We start from the raw sequence: 16,934 nt of genomic DNA, 5'->3' as shown, positions 1-16,934 counted from the left end.
GGGAGTGAATACCCAGGGCGTATTCTCCTGACTAAGGGGAGTTTTGCGGCCCCCAAACCTGTTGAAATGCTATTCCAAGTTGATTCAACCTGTTTCTAAAAGCCTGTAGCGCCCAGCTCCCTTCTCCTTCCTTCCCACCATTTGGGTAAATTTGGGCCCCTGTGTTTTTTCTCTTCCCAAGTTTGAAGGTCCTGCTCTTATGTTTTAAGTGAATCCATAGAGTGAGGCCTTCAAAAGCTGGGCTCCCACCCTCGACCCCATTAAAAGCAGAATCCTGGGCCTGAGGGAGCTAGAATACTCTCCCTCTCTGACCCTTGACCTCTCTCTGTGGCCCAGCGTGTGCCACATAATTTCAAGGGGAACAAAACTGGCCACCCTAAAATGTGTCTCTTTAGCATGAGGATTAATTTAGATTGATTATTTTTAGGAAACAGAATATTATCAAGTTAAGTCCTATGGAGCCTGTGCTCTGGGCCCTGGCCTGACCTAGTCTCTCTGCCTTGGTGGGAAGGGTTTTTGTTTTCCATTCAGATTCTAGCAGCCCAGTTAGGAGAGCCAAGCTGAGATCAACAGAGCAGGGAGATAACCAAGATATAAGCTAAGAAAAAGGATGGATCGGAAGCCATTGTGGAAGTTGTGATGGAACCGAGCAGGGCCCTGTTGGGGCTGCTGGGTCTAAGCCTGTGTCCCCTATTTCTTGTTTTTAGGGAATAAGCTTCAGCCTCCATGACTTTCCCTGAGTTCCCAAGGGCAGGTTCAAAGAGTTGCTAGTCAGGGCAGGGAGGGGACGCAGGGACAGGGAGAAACAGCCCAGAAGCCACAGTGCAGCCTTGGGGAACGGTTCTGGTTCTGTTCAAGGAACACACATAATAGTATCTTGGAGTCCTTCTGCAGAACTAAAACCCCCAGCAAATGAAACTCAGAGAGGAGGACCGCCAGAATCAGTCCTGAGGCCACTAAACACCAACTCTGAAGAAGAATGCAAGCTTGCATCTACCCTGATCCTTATCTGTGGCCCTATTTTCTGCTCCCGAACTATAAAACCACTTCCTCATCTCGCCCAAGGGAGGGCACAGTCTTAGGGCATTAGCCTCCTGTGGCCGCCTTTGCCTGGCAAAGCAACAAAGCTATTTTTTTTCTCCCTTGCCCAAAACTTTGTTTCCATGTTTCTATTTAGCACTGGTGGAGAGAGGCTGAGTTTCAGCAACAGTGATAAACCGGATAATGGTGTTTGCCTTTGCAGAGCTTAGGATGGAGGGCTGAATCCTACTGATGCTTATTGAACACAGAGCTAATGAAAAATCCTGTTCGATGAGAAGTGAGAAACACCTTAAAACAGAAGGGCCTATCACTGTGCTTAATCGCCAGAGTTCTATGTGGATGCCTCTAACGAAGCTGCAATTTCAATATGCTTCTGGAATATTAGAGTGTGATCATGAATTTGCTCTCCTATTTTCTTTTGAGAAGAGAACATTATCACATTTGAAAGAAAGGACTAGAATAGTGGATGGAAATAGAGACACAATTCTGTAATTTTAGGATTATATGCTTCTGACACAGCTGTGGTTAACTGCTGTTTATATTAATTTTATCTCTAGGGATCCAGAGGAGCTCTGAGGCCAATTCCTAAGTTTTTATCCCTGGGAGAAACAAAAAGCACTTATAAAGAAGCTGGAAGTACTTAAGCCTCACTGTTCATGGGATCAGAGGTGTTCAAGACCTGAGGTATGTGGAAAATCAAAATTGTAGCATCTGTGTCAAATTTGACCTTCTGTCCAAGATGAGAATTCTTCTTAGGTGAGTGATAAAGCAAAGAGAGCAAAAACTAAAAGCACAGAAATACAAAGAGGAATGAGAAGGAAGACAGCAGTAACAGCAGGACTGAAAAAAAAAGAGAGAGGGGGAAAGCAGAAATAGAAACAGAAGCAGACAGAACACACCTGTATCTGCAACGGAGGAAAGTCTAGATAGAAAAAGACAAAATGAAACTGGGTAGTTGGGGAATGGGCTGCGGGTTGCATGATTCGGCATTCATATTGATGCAACCGGCTTGTGGGTACATTTCAGATATTGATTTTCAATGACAAAGAATGGGTAGACTTGGTATAGGAAGTGTTAAAATAAAAGGGCTAAAGAAGCAAAATCGTTAGAAAGACAATGTGCGATTTATGAAGGACAGAAACACAAGTGTCATTCTCTTTAGCGAGAAACGATTTTTATATCATTTATTACATATTTTATGTTCTATCCAACCTTTGCCAACAATGTTAAGACAGGCTGGCCAGTGAAAGGTTGTACTTGAGGACGGCAGCTGAGATGCTGGAGAAGCTGTAATAAAAATGGTCTCATCCTGAGTGGTTCTCCTTCATGACTTGGGATAGGTACCTGAATTCCATGCGTCTTTTCACCCTCTGCCCTGTGAAACGGTTTTGTCATATGTCCAGTCTCTCCTACTATTTATTTTTCATCCCACTGTGATTAAACTGTACTAAAGTAAAGGACCCCAAAGAGCTGTTATTAATGACATAGAGAGTCAGGTGAAAATGAACAGAGAACAGGCAATGATGAAAGGGCTGAGAAAAAGCGAAGGATATGACATGCGGATCCGTGAGAGAGAAGGATAAGAAAGAGAGAGAGCAAAGGGAGATACTACTGCCTGTCCTCACTTTAAATCCAGAGGCAGGCCTACTACTGAAGTTTCCTAAACACTGCACTTGGAAGACTCAGAACAGGGAGAAAGAGATTTTTAAAGAACGGCGATACACTTTATTTCCTGAAACGTCTCTGAGAATGAAAGAAAAATGATCTATATTTAGGTAAGTAGAATAAAAAGAGAATGCATTGAATAGTTTCTTGGCATGGGGAAAAATAAACTTCTCTTCTAACATGGCCATAATATAATCCTTGTGGGCATGTGTACACACACACATACACACACACGCACACACGCACACTTGCATATGGTCTATAGACTTCAATGTTAATGTCTAGAGCCTTTTGATAAACTGAGATGTGGATGGGAGTTAGAACAAAATTTCATAGTGAGGAAAAGAGTAAAGAAAGAAGACTAGAGAAAAATATTGCTTGGAGGTAAAGCAAAATTACAGTGTTGAGTAAGTATTCTGCCTGGTGGATGCAAAACATGGGGAGTAGCTGACTGCTTCATCTAAGACACGGTTCCCAGTGAAACCTCAGTCCAGACTGCTTGGGCTGGAGAAGCGTACCAGAGAGATGTCTTATCTCTAGAGGACAGGATGCTTGGACTGGGGAAAATGGAGAAAGCGATACTTTTTTCTTATTACATGGAGAGAGAGAGGATGGCTTGGTAGCCTTCTGTTCCTCGGGTACAGAGGCTAAGCCAAAACCTCTTCAGTTAAAGACTGTTCAGCTTCATAACTTCCATTTTGTAAGTCAGAGACTAAGAGTCTACAAAGAAGGATGATGGAGATGCGAAGACATTGCAGTGAAGATATCTAAAGTCAACGATGCCCAGACGCTACAGGACAGGCAAGTGAAGAAGCCTCTCTAAGACAGTCAGTGGAGTTAGGACTAAAATAAGGACAGCACGAACTGGAGGGGCAGGCAATCCCAAAGGGCTTAGCTGCTGTGGTCGTGGCCATCAACCCAGGGTCTGGCAAGGACAGCATTCCAGAGGCAAGCACAAGGAAGGCTGCTCAGGGAAAGTAAAACCAGGCATTGAAATTACACTTCCCAAAGGGAGAAAGAGCTTGGTTATTTCGGAGAGCTGCTGATGGGGAATGCTTAGGGCTGCATTTATGGGTTTTCTATGGGTTCATGGAGGTAGATGCAAGGGGGTCATAAAATTAGAGAAACATTGAATATTTGATTGAATATTTTTAAAAAATGATCATATATAAAGTTCATTTTGACAAAAAAACAAGCAAAACACATAAAAACAGAGTAGATATATTACACATACGACTAATTTAAGACACAACATACAACATTTCTGAACTAAATATTTTAATTATTTCAATATTATTTTGCAGGAAGACATACAGGAAGAGCTTTATCAGTTACATTGTGACCTCATTATAGTATATATATCTGTGCGTATATGTGTGTGCGTGCGTGTGTGTGTGTGTATTCTTTTTCGTGTGTGTGTGTGTATTCTTCGTGTGTGTGTGTGTGTGTGTTTTCTTTTTCGTGTCTTCTTTTCATATAATGGGCACTTGTTTTTACTATTAACATATCAAATATTTAAAAAATTTAAATATTATATGTTATTAAATAAATATGAAGGGAAATTATGCTGAATCCTTAGGACCCATTCAGTTGTCAGGAATTAAAAGGTAGCCTAGAAACCGCAAATGATTAACTCAAAGGCATCACTGGCAGGAAGCCTATGCAAATCGATAGACATTTACTCTGAGTTTTTTTTTCTCTTTTTATAATATATTATAAAGATTTCTTTCTCCACCCTTCTGCTGCTTAAATTTTTTTTTAGCGTCCTCAAAGCAAATTCACCAAAGTTCTTGTCAGACATGACCAGACTTGTGTAGCACGCACTTTTGTTCTAGAATTTGGCTCTCTTCACTACTGGGACATGCTCCTCAGGTAAGAACCATTAAGAGGTAACTGCTTCCTTCCTCTGTCCTGACTCCATGGCTTATGCTCACAAGGGATGCCTGTGAGGGGCCAAAAAGGAGAACAGGAAATATTCCTCCCCGTTTGCCACGCGTCACCATGGTGATCTGCAATACCAGTGCTACTATGGAGCCCATATTTATGCTGCGGGGGCTCCCCGGACTGGAGCATGCTCATCCCTGGCTCTCAACCCCATTCTGTCTTGCGTACTTGTTAGCACTGACTGGTAATGTTACCATCCTCTCTGTCATCTGGATGGAGTCCTCACTCCATCAGCCCATGTATTACTTTCTTTCCATCTTGGCGCTAACTGACCTTGGTTTGTCCCTGTCCACACTGCCCACCATGCTCGCTGTGTTGTGGCTGGATGTTCGGGAGATCCAGGCACGTGCTTGCTTCGTCCAGCTCTTCTTCATCCACACATTCACGTTCCTGGAGTCCTCAGTGCTGCTGGCCATGGCCTTTGACCGTTTTGTGGCCATCTGCCGTCCACTGCACTACACCACTATCCTCACCAACGGTGTGATAGGCAAGATTGGTTTGGCCTGCCTGCTAAGAAGCATGGGAGTTGTCCTGCCCACCCCTCTGCTGCTAAGACGCTATCACTACTGCCATGTCAGTGCCCTCTCCCATGCCTTCTGTTTGCACCAGGATGTTCTGAAACTATCCTGTTCAGATGCCAGGATCAACAGTGTTTACCGACTCTGCGTGGTGATTGCCACCCTGGGTGTGGATTCAGTCTTTATCCTTCTTTCTTACGTCCTGATTCTGAAGGCTGTGCTGGACATTGCATCTCGTGAGGAGCAGCTAAAGGCACTCAACACCTGTGTATCCCACGTCTGCGTGGTGCTCACCTTTTTTGTGCCGGTTATCGGGGTATCAATCGTCCATCGCTTTGGCAAGCATTTGTCTCCCACGGTCCACAACCTCATGGCTGACATCTACCTGCTTCTCCCCCCAGTGCTTAACCCTATTGTCTACAGCGTCAGGACCAAGCAGATTCGCCTAGGGATTCTCAGCAAGTTTGGACCGAGGAGGAGGCTTTAAGTCATCTCTACCCACCAGGTTCCCACTGAAAATTTGGGGCCAGCGATTTGAGTAGGTGAGAAATAAATGATCTGAAGCTTGGTCATCTGGCGAAATTCCTAATTCTTTCACTTCCTAGATACATGATCTCAGTTCATCATCAATCCTTGTGAGATTCAGGTTTTTCAGAGCCAAATTTTAAGTGTGGCTTTTTCTACCCCCAAGATAATTATGAGACATAACAATAGACAATGGATGTTAAAAATATTGTTTTTGAAAACTGTACAACTTGTTAATATTATCAAATTGTTATCAATGATGGTAACAGCAATAATGTGTAGACTCCCTGTTCAGCACCATAGCTCAGGATTTTAACATCAGATTTATTGTTGTTTTAAAACCAGATCAAGGAAGTTCTCTTATGTTTTTCAGTTAAGTTTTATTAAGCATTACCAGTATTATCTTTAGTCAAATATTTTTTCTTTATCCATCTAGATTTCAAATGATTTCCTCCATTTTTTGACTGTATTCATTATATTACATATAGTAAATTACATTGTGTAACTTCTTTGCATGTAAAACAACTTTGATGCTTAAATTAAGTGCACAAAAAGAAAGTCAATCACTTGATATTCTAGACTGGTGAAGGAAAATTATTTCACTAAAATTAATACTCATTACGTAGTATTATAAAAATTCAACAAGATCATACTCCGTGAGCATCTGTGAGTGTGTGTGTGTGTGTGTGTGTGTGTGTGTGTGCACACGTGTGTGTCTGCGAGCAATCACTGGATTAGATTTGCTACTATTTTGTTTTAGATTTTGTAGTCAATTTCATGGGGTATTTTGGTCTTTCGAATTTATTTTCTGATCTGGTTATAAAATGTAAGTTATGCTTGTCTCATAAAAATCATAAAGAGATGATCCCTCTTTTTATATTCTGCAGACATATATGTGTAGGGTTTCTGTTATTCATCGTTATATGTTTTAAATGATTCACAAAAGATGCTGTCAGGGCCTGGGGTTCTTCTTTCCACAACATTTATAAGTGAAGTTTTCGAGGAAGACATACATTCCTAATAATCTGTGGATCTTGATTTCAGATGTAACTTTCTGGCTACTGTGTCTTAAATAGTGGTTCTGCGATATTCTCTTCTCTCATTCTTCTCCACCGTATGCTAGAATTTTTGAATTTGTCTCACCCAAGAGTTATTCTCTGTTCTGTTTTTGTTTTGAATCTTTTTTTTTCAATGCCCCACTTCGGTATTAGCACCAGTTTGTTTCAGAGCAGCTTGATCTGCTCCAAACAAAGGGCCGTGAAGAGAGGAGTCGTGATTTCCATTTCTTCCTGCCTGTATTATGTTCAATAAACAAACTGACCCAGAAACCGAAATGAACTCCAACAGCCAATGAGATGAGTTCAGAAATGCCCAGTGTTAGGATATGAAGTTCGAGTGCTTTTCCATCGAAAGACCAGTTTTCATTAACTTGCACATCTTAAGTCACGTCACTCTGTTTCACACAGTCTCCACATGATCTCTTTGAGTCAGACTGAGGATGAACTTGTGTTTCTGTGAACAGACGACCTTAAGCCAATGAAAGCTTCTCAGACTTCCCAGCACACACCCCCACATCGTCCTCATTCTCATCATCCTAATTCACTTTTAACAAGAATTAGTAACAAGTCACTTTATAGATAATATTAAAACACAAAAAAATACATCAACCCCTCCTTTGAAATACATTTAGACAGTTTTCTCCAGTGAAGAAAACTTACTTTGAAATAGGGCTTTTCCCTATTCACTCCCCCATCAGCTCAGCTGACAATGCCTGTAACATTTTATTTAGAGGAAATAGGCATGTGATATGGGGATATAGTGTAAGAATTTATGAAAATAATGAAATTTGGGAGAATGATACTATCCGGGAAAACTGGGGATAAGGAAGCAGGAATGAACCCTCAAGAAGAAAGAATCAACAAAGCAACACATCATTTAAAGTATGTCTTACTGAATTAGATGGAGGTTAAAAAAAAGTTCAAAAATATCATTAGACAGATTATTGTTTTGCTTATTTTTATTTTCCCTAGATTATTTTACCTTTTCAGAAAAAAATAATCTTATTAATATTTCACGACTAATAAGATACTGAGAGAGCTGAATGCCCCAAAACCAAACTCATTTGATATGTCTGAATGTCAACATATGAAATTAATATGTAAAAAGGAAACTTTTCTAAAGTTGATGCATATCTTCAAAGGAAAGAGAGTCTGCTTTCTGAAAATAAGAATACATGGAAACTTGAATCATTGTTAAAAGGCTGTCTGATTCTCATGAGATTAGATCCAGAGAAATTAGTCTTACGATTTAATTGCTTAATGGCTATGAAATTTCATGTATTCTTTGAAAACACTTGCCAGGATCTTTGAAAACAGTTACAGTTTAGGGCACAAAATACAGTGTCACAGAACTGGGGTACTGGCAGAATACTGTGAATAACTCTTTCAATAACAAATCTGTATCAAAGGAACAGAATCAATTTTTGATTTTTGTTACTATTTCATATATTCTAAATGCTGCATGTATGTATTAACTCAGAACATTAAAATAAAACATAGGAGATAGATAAAATTACTCTGTGCTCATTGTATACATAGGAAACAGAGGCACACATGGCTCAACAAATTTTCTAGGTTATACAGTCAAAGTATCAGAACTGAGATTCAAAGATCAGGGCCTCTGGAATGACAGTCCCCCGTGCTCTTTACTGTCATGGTTCTAGAGTTCATGCCATTTGCCTTCATTTATCCTGAGATTTAAACATAGAAAACTGATTTTTAGGTTTGCTCCCTGGCCTTCCCCCCTTAAAAAGGATTTCTCAACCTTGGCACTATTGGCATTTGAACTGGGTAATCCTTTATTGAGGTTCTGTCCTCATTACAGGATGTTTGGAAGAAATCCTAGCATCTATAAACTAGATGCCATTAACATAGACATTTTCCCAGTTACGGCGACCAAAAAAGGCCCTTGATATTTCCAATTACCCTGTTAGGGGAAAAAACTGCTTCCTGTTGAGAACCAGGGCCTTAAATCAAGGATGCTTTCCACTTCCATTCCCAAACTGAGTTCTCCAGAACACAGGTTTCAGATGTTAATAACTGCTGTCTGGATGTCATGGGTCTGGAAACGTCTGGGTTAAATTGTATTACGTTTCCTCGGGACGGGATTTCTCTGAAACATTGTGGTGTGGAATTGACATTCACACACGGTGATGTTACAACGTGCAGAGTTTCTTTTTCATTTTTGGCTTGATTTTTTTACAAACTATATTGACACACAGAGTTCCCTTCATGTCTCAGCGGTTAACGAATCCGATTAGGAACTACGAGGTTGCGGGTTCGATCCCTGGCCTTGCTACTTTAGTTAAGAATGTGGTGTTGCTGTGAACTGTGGGGTAGGTTGCAAACACGGCTTGGATCCTGTGTTGCTGTGGCTGTGGTGTAGGCCGGCAGCTACAGCTTCGATTAGACCCTTAGCCTGGGACCCTCCATATGCCACGGGTGCAACCCTAGAAAAGACAAAAAAAAAAAAAAAAAAAAATGACATACAGCCTGGTATAAATTTTAAGGTATAAATGTGTGTATTTAATACATGTGTCTACTGCATTATGACCGACGCTGCAGTGATAGCGCCGCTATGAAGTCACATAATTATTAAATTGGAATAATTAAGATCTGGCTTCTTAGCAAGTCTGATGATTGTCATACACCACTGTCGTCTATATTCATTATTCTGTACATTAGGTCGCTAGGACTTACTACTCATCATAAGTGTGTGCCCTCAACTGTCATCTGGCTTATCCTTGTCCCAGCTGCCGCTCATCGGCATTTTACAATCTGCGGTTTGTTTCAAACATGATTAATTGAAGCTCGCTTTATTTATTTGGGTTTTTTGTTGTTGTTGTTGCTAATTCTATTGGAATGGTGGCTTATTGTACATTTTTAGGAAGATGGGATGTAGGCAATACAAAGAATTAACATTTCGAACAGTAAAAACACAATAAAATTAAATTTTGGAAAAGCATATGTTGGACTATCAAAAAAAAAAAGTGTTCTCTGAGGGATCTGTGGCATCCCCTAAAAACTTTCATGAAGTTATTTTGCCCTGAACCCAAATTATATTAGAAAACACTTGCATTTATCTGGCATATGGGAGTGAGTGGAAGCAAAATGATAGGTCAGAGAAATAGTTTACTTTATGAACAGAGAGATGTTGACAGTTATATTTTGAATTATGAGAAAAAGAAAAAAAAAAGAATCGGTCTTCGGAAACAGCAACAGCATAACTAAGATGAATTTCCTGACAACAGGGGAAGAACCGTGGAAACTTCGCACAGCGTTAGATTTTAATCTGGAGCAGATATTTGTCAGCTCATCCTCTGCTCTCCTACCTATGACCTGTGGGATTTGGAAAGGGACAGAGAACATGCCTTGACAAGTGGGGATTTATGTCTTTGCTATATCGTGAGGCCACAGGCGTCGAGCTCATTTTGTGTCCTCGATACCTTTATCGTTCCCGTTTAATATGACGTCTCAGGATCACTCAGAGGAGATTCGAGGGCCAGGTAAATAGGAATTTTTGCTGGATGAATATAGTGGCATGTTTATCCTTCTAACAGGCAGATGGTAAAAGTGCTGAGTGTTATGGACCGACTGGGGCTAAATCTCATAGCTTCTGATTGTTTGTAATTATGATCACAAGCACTGCTTTTGAGTAATAAATTTATTTGTTACCTACAACGTTTTGCCTTCCTCACAATAGCTCAGTGAGGCAGGTTTCATTATTCCTGTTGTTTAGCTGCAAAAATATAAAATTTTTGATTAATTGTCCCACCATGCAACAGCTAGTAACTGCTGAGTTATTCAGAGCACAGACTGTTTACTGCACATTCCAATTGACTAAGCCCATTGTTTTTCTCCATCAGATGGTCCCAAGGGCCCTTCTCAGTGCCACTTGCGGCTGAACCTGGACCCCCACACTGGGGATCTGGCACGGCCACCTCCTTTTTCTGAGCAAAAGACAGTTTCCCCATGGCAGTGACATCGTTTATTTCCCTGGAGGTCATATTAAGGGAAAAAAAATGGGTCCTGAGGGAATGCACTGGTCAAAAGCGGCCATGCAGATTAGAGCAGTTAAGGCACAGAGGTGTGGTGTTGATAGGGCACCTAGCTGGACAGAGCCAAGGATCCTGAATACAAAAATATCCCATCCTGGCTCTGGAATTGCCGAAGGAGGAATGGATGCCCTACTCAGGACACCTATGCTTCCTTGAAGAATTATCTGCATTAGGGTCCACTGTGTGTTTATTCTCCTCTTGTGCCCATATTCAGTGGCTTTTTTTCTGTCTACAAGACATCCTTATGCTTGGCAAACTGGAGACCCAGCCAGCCAACAGCAGGGTGAGTGGCTGGCTACACCTGGAGGACGGCTTCTGAAGTGCAAAGAATGGGTAACTGATTCCTACCTAATATATCTGAAGGATTCAGGAAGTAGAAGGGAAAGTCAAGAGGTAGGACTGACCATTGCTCATGTGAAATCACTGTTCTGGGATAGGCACAGGTGCAGGCTGCCCTTCTCCTGAAGGAGCCAGATTATCATCCTCAGAGGCTGCTCAGAAGCTCTGGGATGGAGCCCATTGTAAACCCATGTCCAAGTATAGAAAGCACCTAGGATGAGAATCCATGCAGGAAAAGTCTCTGGCCTCTGTAAACACTGCTATCTGATATTAACTAAAAGTTATCATTTTCAAACACAATGATGATGACACTGCAGACGATTTTAATACTTCTTCTATCTCACACTCAAGGTAGTCATATACACTTCTGAATATTAGAAGCCAAAAAGGGATTCGGGCAAAATAATTCTGAAGAGAATCCCTGAGGAGTCGCATCTTTCCAAGGGAAAACTTGGGCCCTCCAGGCCACACCTGGTTCTGGATCACTGGTGTATGGAGCTGATGTGCTGAAGATTGTGGCTGCTTGGCGTCCCCATTAGCATGTTTCACTTAAGCCCGATGTATCTCCTAGGTCTCAGATATTTTAGATAAATTTAGCATTTTAGCCAAAAACTTTAGATGTGTTTTCTTAAATCTCTTGAAGATTACATAGAGCAATACCGTTTCCAGTTTTACCCTCCAAGAAATAGATTCATCTGTCCGAAGTCATAGAGACAGTTATCATCAGACTTCCTGTGATTCCAGATGAGCAGCCACCAAGAGTGGAGGGCTTCTGTATCTGATAGACTCCCACCATGGAAGGTGGGTGATGAATAACCTAAGTCAGAGACTTTTCTACACCGAGGGAAGAAAGAGAAGAACTGACATTCCTGGGCAAGATGCAGTCTCTGAAGATATTGAAAGAGTTGAGGAAGGGAGTTGAGGAAGAAGACCACAATTGCAAGGGCCAAAGGGATCACAGGTGTTGTGCTGTGATGCTAAAGGAGTTTGTGAAATAAAAAGCTAGGAAAGTAAGGGACTTGTGTAAGGACCCAGGCTGCCTAATAGGCTGTGATTGCTAGAATATAAATCACAGCAGGGGAATATATGAAGCGATTCTTCGCACCGAATCTGCTCTTTAAAAGGAAGGAACGTGGTGTCAGAGCCGAAAAAAGTTCCCTTGATTCCTGTAAAGGGTTAAGGAATCAGTTATTATATTTTAAAGTGCGTCAGAGGACACTAGAAATTGTAGTTGTATTCCTGACACAGGATAGATTGGGGGGCATATGAATTCTGATAAAATGTTGATATTGAATATGCTACATGAAAAGTTTTATTGATGCTTGGTGCCTAGAGGAGCAGCCACTGTGTGGTCAGCGTGCTGCTAAGTAATTGAAGTCTCTAGGGTTCCTCCTGTAACGCCTCATCTTCTCCGGTCCCTGGGAAACTGCCTCGCGCGGTGCCTACAGCACATTCCCTCTCTTGGGTACCCACGCCCTAAGCTCTTGGGTACCCTGTTTTAACGTGCCGTGAGCTCTTTGTGGTGGTGGTGGTGGTTCTGACTGTTTTCTACGACCATTTTTTTCTCTCTCTCCTTGCTCTATTAAGCACCCAGTTCTCTGGGTAACTTCCCTTTTCACAAGCTTCCACGGAAACCAGTATATCACTGTCTCCCCAATATGCGTGCCTCAACTTTATTCTAATCAAACTAAGCTTACCCCCTAGTTTTAAAAAGTTTTCCTGCATCCTCCTGAATTTTTGTGTATTTGTTTTAATAAGTGACACCGAAATATACCAAATAGCTAATTTTGTCCTGGGTTTCTTTCTTTTTCTCGTTCTTACCAGAGTCACTGACCCATATCTTTTTACTTTTGTCTCCCTATGTAAGTTTTTGCTTGTTTGCTTTTTGGCTGCACCCTCAGCATGTGGAAGTTCCTGGGCCAGGGCTTGAAAAACAAGCCTCACAGCAGTGACCTAAGCTGCTATGGTGACAAATACCAGGTTCTTAACCTTTTGCACCACAAGGCAAATCCTCCATATAAGTTTTCTATCATCCCTTATCATTGCCACTGTACATTTTCCCTTTCATTTTTTTTGGGGGGGGGTGTTGTTGTTGCTACAGTAACCTCCTGAAGGATTTCCCTGCCTTCTCTTTTATTAACTTTTTTTTTTTTTTAACTTTTGTCTATTTAGGGCCGCCCCTACGGCATATGGAGGTTCTCAGTCTAGGGGTCCAATCAGAGCTACAGCTCCCAGCCTACACCACAGCCACAGCAATGCCAGATCCAAGCTGCATCTGTGACCTACACCACAGCTCATGGCAACGCTGGATCCTTAACCCACTGAGAGCAAGGCCAGGGATCGAGCCCACATCCTCAGGGATACTAGTTGGGTTCCTTAACCACTGAGCCATGACAGGAACTCCTCTTTTGTTACCCTTTTGCCCATTTTTAACATTCATTCTAGTTTGACAGCTATATAATATAAATTTAGCCAAGGTGCTTATTTTTTATTAAAATGCCTATCTAGGATTTTTAATTAAATTAAATAAAAATGCCTATCTAAAGTGTTGTCTAAAATTAAGTCTTTATATTTACACATGAGTTCCTCCAGAAATTTTGCTCCATCTATTCAGTCGCAGTTCCAATATCCACCTGAAGAGCCACTCAACCGACAGCTTTATTCAGTTTTGCTCCCTTCCGCTTGTAATACTGATACCTGCTGACATGTGCCTGGGTGTAAATCAGCACGGAATACCCTGCACAGTCCTCTGTTTTCATCTGACCCCTGTTTTTCTTTGAGACAGAATCGCCGTTAGTAAATCTTCCCTGATCTCCCTGGTTTAAGTTAGTTTCCTCTTCCTATGTTTTAAAGGGCCTTGTGCTAAACAAACCCTTTATTTTAATTTTAGCTCTCTCTAGTCACTTGGTTGTAAGTATTTGAAGGCATTTCATATATATATATATTTCATAAATATGAATATATTTAGCACTACCATATTTCTTTTAATAAAATATATCCCAATACATGCTCAATGAAGAATGAATCAAATAATGGGTAAAGTCATAAACACAGGTGATAATCCCATGTAATGAGCAGAAAGCAGTACACGGAGGAGCGTGCATGGGCACATTGTTTGGTTCTGCCGTATTGACATTCACCCTAATTGCTCCATGGTCCTGTCTCCCCCTCAGACTGACGTGCGTCCATCCACACAATGGCTGTCTGCAACAGCTCTACCCCGTACCCCCGCTTCCTCCTGACGGGCTTCTCAGGCCTTGAAAGCAGCTATGGCCTGCTTTCCCTGCCCATCTTCCTGGTTTATGCCACCTCCGTTGCAGGGAACATGACCATCCTATCTGTCATCAGAACGGAGCCGTCCCTCCACCAGCCAATGTACTACTTTCTGTCAATGCTGGCGCTGACCGACCTGGGCCTCTCCACTACGACCTTGCCTACCATGGTCAGCGTTTTCTGGTTCCATGCCAGGGAGATCTCCTTTAATGCGTGTCTGGTCCAGATGTACTTCATTCATGTTTTCTCAATTATCGAGTCAGCTGTGCTGCTGGCCATGGCCTTTGACCGCTTGGTAGCAATCCGAGAGCCCCTGCGCTATGCAGCCATTCTAACCAACGCGGTAATCTTTGGGATCGCTTTGGCAATGGCGGGAAGGGCCTTGGCTCTGGTCTTTCCAGCTCCCTTCCTCCTGAAGAGGCTTCAATATCGTCCTGTCAATATTCTTTCCTACCCCTTCTGCCTGCACCAGGACCTCATAAAGACAACTGTATCCAGCCGTCGAGTCAGCAGCATCTACGGCCTCATTGTGGTCATCTGCTCCATGGGACTTGACTCAGTGCTCCTCCTCCTCTCCTATATCCTCATCCTTGGCACGGTGTTGAGGATAGCCTCCAAGACAGAGCGGGTGAGAGCTCTCAACACCTGCGTCTCTCACACCTGTGCTGTGCTCACCTTCTACACACCAATGATCGGGCTCTCTCTGATCCGTCGCTACGGGCAGAATGTGTCCCCCCTCGTCCACGTGCTCATGGCCAATGTCTACTTGCTGGTGCCACCCCTCATGAACCCTGTTGTCTACAGTGTCAAGACCAAGCAGATTCGTGACCGAATCCTCAAGAAATTTAGGCAACAGAAGGTTTAGGCGAAAGAAACTCTAAGACACGACTTTCCTTCCCCTTCTTCTACATTAATGAGAGTATTTCATGTTAATATAGATATTTGAATTTAAATATTTCTCATGATATTTCATTTTTAAGATAACAGTAGTATTATAATACAATAATAGTAATCTATAGAACAAAGGCATGATTTTGATTTATATTAATGCTGACATACTAGAGAATATGGTCACTAAATCCAGGTTGGGCTATTCCTAGCAGAACTACGGCTTTTCTTTTAATAATCAGCAGTGATGTTTGTGAGACTAAGAGAGTCATCATGTCAACATTCTAGTGAAGTTACTAGTTATACCTTGGCAGGTCCTAAATTTGTGAAAAATACTTGGATCTCAAGATGACTCCAGGACTAATGTAGACTCAGTAGTCTAGATAACAATATTTCCCCACAAAATTGACCTTAGTACGAAAATACTTTAAGAAATTTTTAGGAGTTCCCGTCGTGGCGCAGTGGTTAACGAATCCGACTAGGAACCATGAGGTTGCGGGTTCGATCCCTGCCCTTGCTCAGTGGGTCAAGGTTCTGGCGTTGCCGTGAGCTGTGGTGTAGGTCACAGACGCGGCTCGGATCCTGCATTGCTGTGGCTCTGGCGTAGGCTGGCAGCTACAGCTCCGATTCGACCCCTAGCCCGGGAACCTCCATATGCCGCAGGAGCAGCCCAAGAAATGGCAAAAAGACCAAAAAAAAAAAAAAAAACAAAAGAAATTTTTAAATTTTCTGTTGAAGAGAGGGAAATATTTAGGAAAATATTTCCAGCAAGAAAGAACTTCTATCAAGGAAATGGACTGGGGGTTTTGGATGGAGATGTCATAAAATTAGGTTCTAATGACACTTGTATAACTGTAAGCATAATAAAATTCATTGCATTTTAAAAAAGGAAAATGAAAATTGAATGAATCTCAGCAAACTTTTAGAAGTATGAAACAAAGACAACGTGGGCCAAAATAACTGAACTGATTTGGGTAACTCTCAAATCATCCAGAAACCATGCTGTTTCTGTGTCTAGGAGTCTGTCTTCTTTGAGTAGTATCAATACTTCTGAAACTCAGATTTCCATCCATTTTCTGCTGACTTTTGATCTGTTACTGAAAGAAATATGTCAAGGCTCCAAATATCATCATGGATTTGTCTGTTTCTCCTTGTCATTCTATCAGTTTACCCCAGATATTTTATTGCTTTCTTGTCAGGTATACAGACAGCAAGATTTATTATGTCTTTTGAGAAATCACTTTATCAAAATGTAATGCCTTTATCCTCGATAATTTTTCTCATTTTCTGAAGTTAATATAGTTTAGCTTTCTTTTGATTAGTGTTAGCATGACATACCTCTCTCTACTTCTTTACTTTAAAAAATATATGTGCTTAGGATGAAGGTTCTTTAAAAAAACTAAAAAATACAGTTGCCATATGGTCCAGCAGTCTTACTCCTGGGCATATATCCAGAAAAGACAAAAACTCTAATTCAAAAGGATACCTGTACCTCAGTGTTCATACTAGTGCTGTTTATAACAGCCAAGACCCAGAAACAACCTAAATGTCCATAGACAGAGGAATGGATAAAGGATATGTGCTACACACACACAGACACACACACACACACACACACACACACA

General features: G+C 41.5%; 3 protein-coding genes across 3 annotated transcripts in view; 2 read left to right on the top strand and 1 right to left on the bottom strand.

Annotated features, from left to right (window-relative positions):
- LOC100737856 (olfactory receptor 51G1) overlaps window positions 1-16,934 on the bottom strand; it is a 204,716-nt gene that overhangs the window by 29,926 nt on the left and 157,856 nt on the right. The window lies entirely within an intron of this gene.
- LOC100525652 (olfactory receptor 51L1-like) lies at window positions 4,699-5,655 on the top strand. The gene has a single exon (XM_084978315.1). It carries the CDS (start codon window positions 4,708-4,710, stop codon window positions 5,653-5,655), a length of 948 nt encoding a protein of 315 aa, XP_084834441.1. The 5' UTR covers window positions 4,699-4,707.
- On the top strand, window positions 14,345-15,286 carry LOC100737783 (olfactory receptor 51G2-like). The gene has a single exon (XM_084978215.1). It carries the CDS (start codon window positions 14,345-14,347, stop codon window positions 15,284-15,286), a length of 942 nt encoding a protein of 313 aa, XP_084834341.1.

The sequence above is a fragment of the Sus scrofa genome, chromosome 9 (assembly GCF_054392235.1).
Source record: "Sus scrofa isolate SSC_HxYL_T2T_F1_AM1 chromosome 9, Sscrofa_HxYL_maternal_Yorkshire_Landrace_v2.0, whole genome shotgun sequence".
NCBI lineage: Eukaryota > Metazoa > Chordata > Mammalia > Artiodactyla > Suidae > Sus > Sus scrofa.
This window is presented reverse-complemented; position numbering and strand designations above follow the sequence as displayed.

Bases quoted from the DNA above. Each gene is read 5' to 3' on its own strand.
- LOC100525652 (XM_084978315.1), top strand. From the start codon at position 4,708: ATGGTGATCTGCAATACCAGTGCTACTATGGAGCCCATATTTATGCTG.
- LOC100737783 (XM_084978215.1), top strand. From the start codon at position 14,345: ATGGCTGTCTGCAACAGCTCTACCCCGTACCCCCGCTTCCTCCTGACG.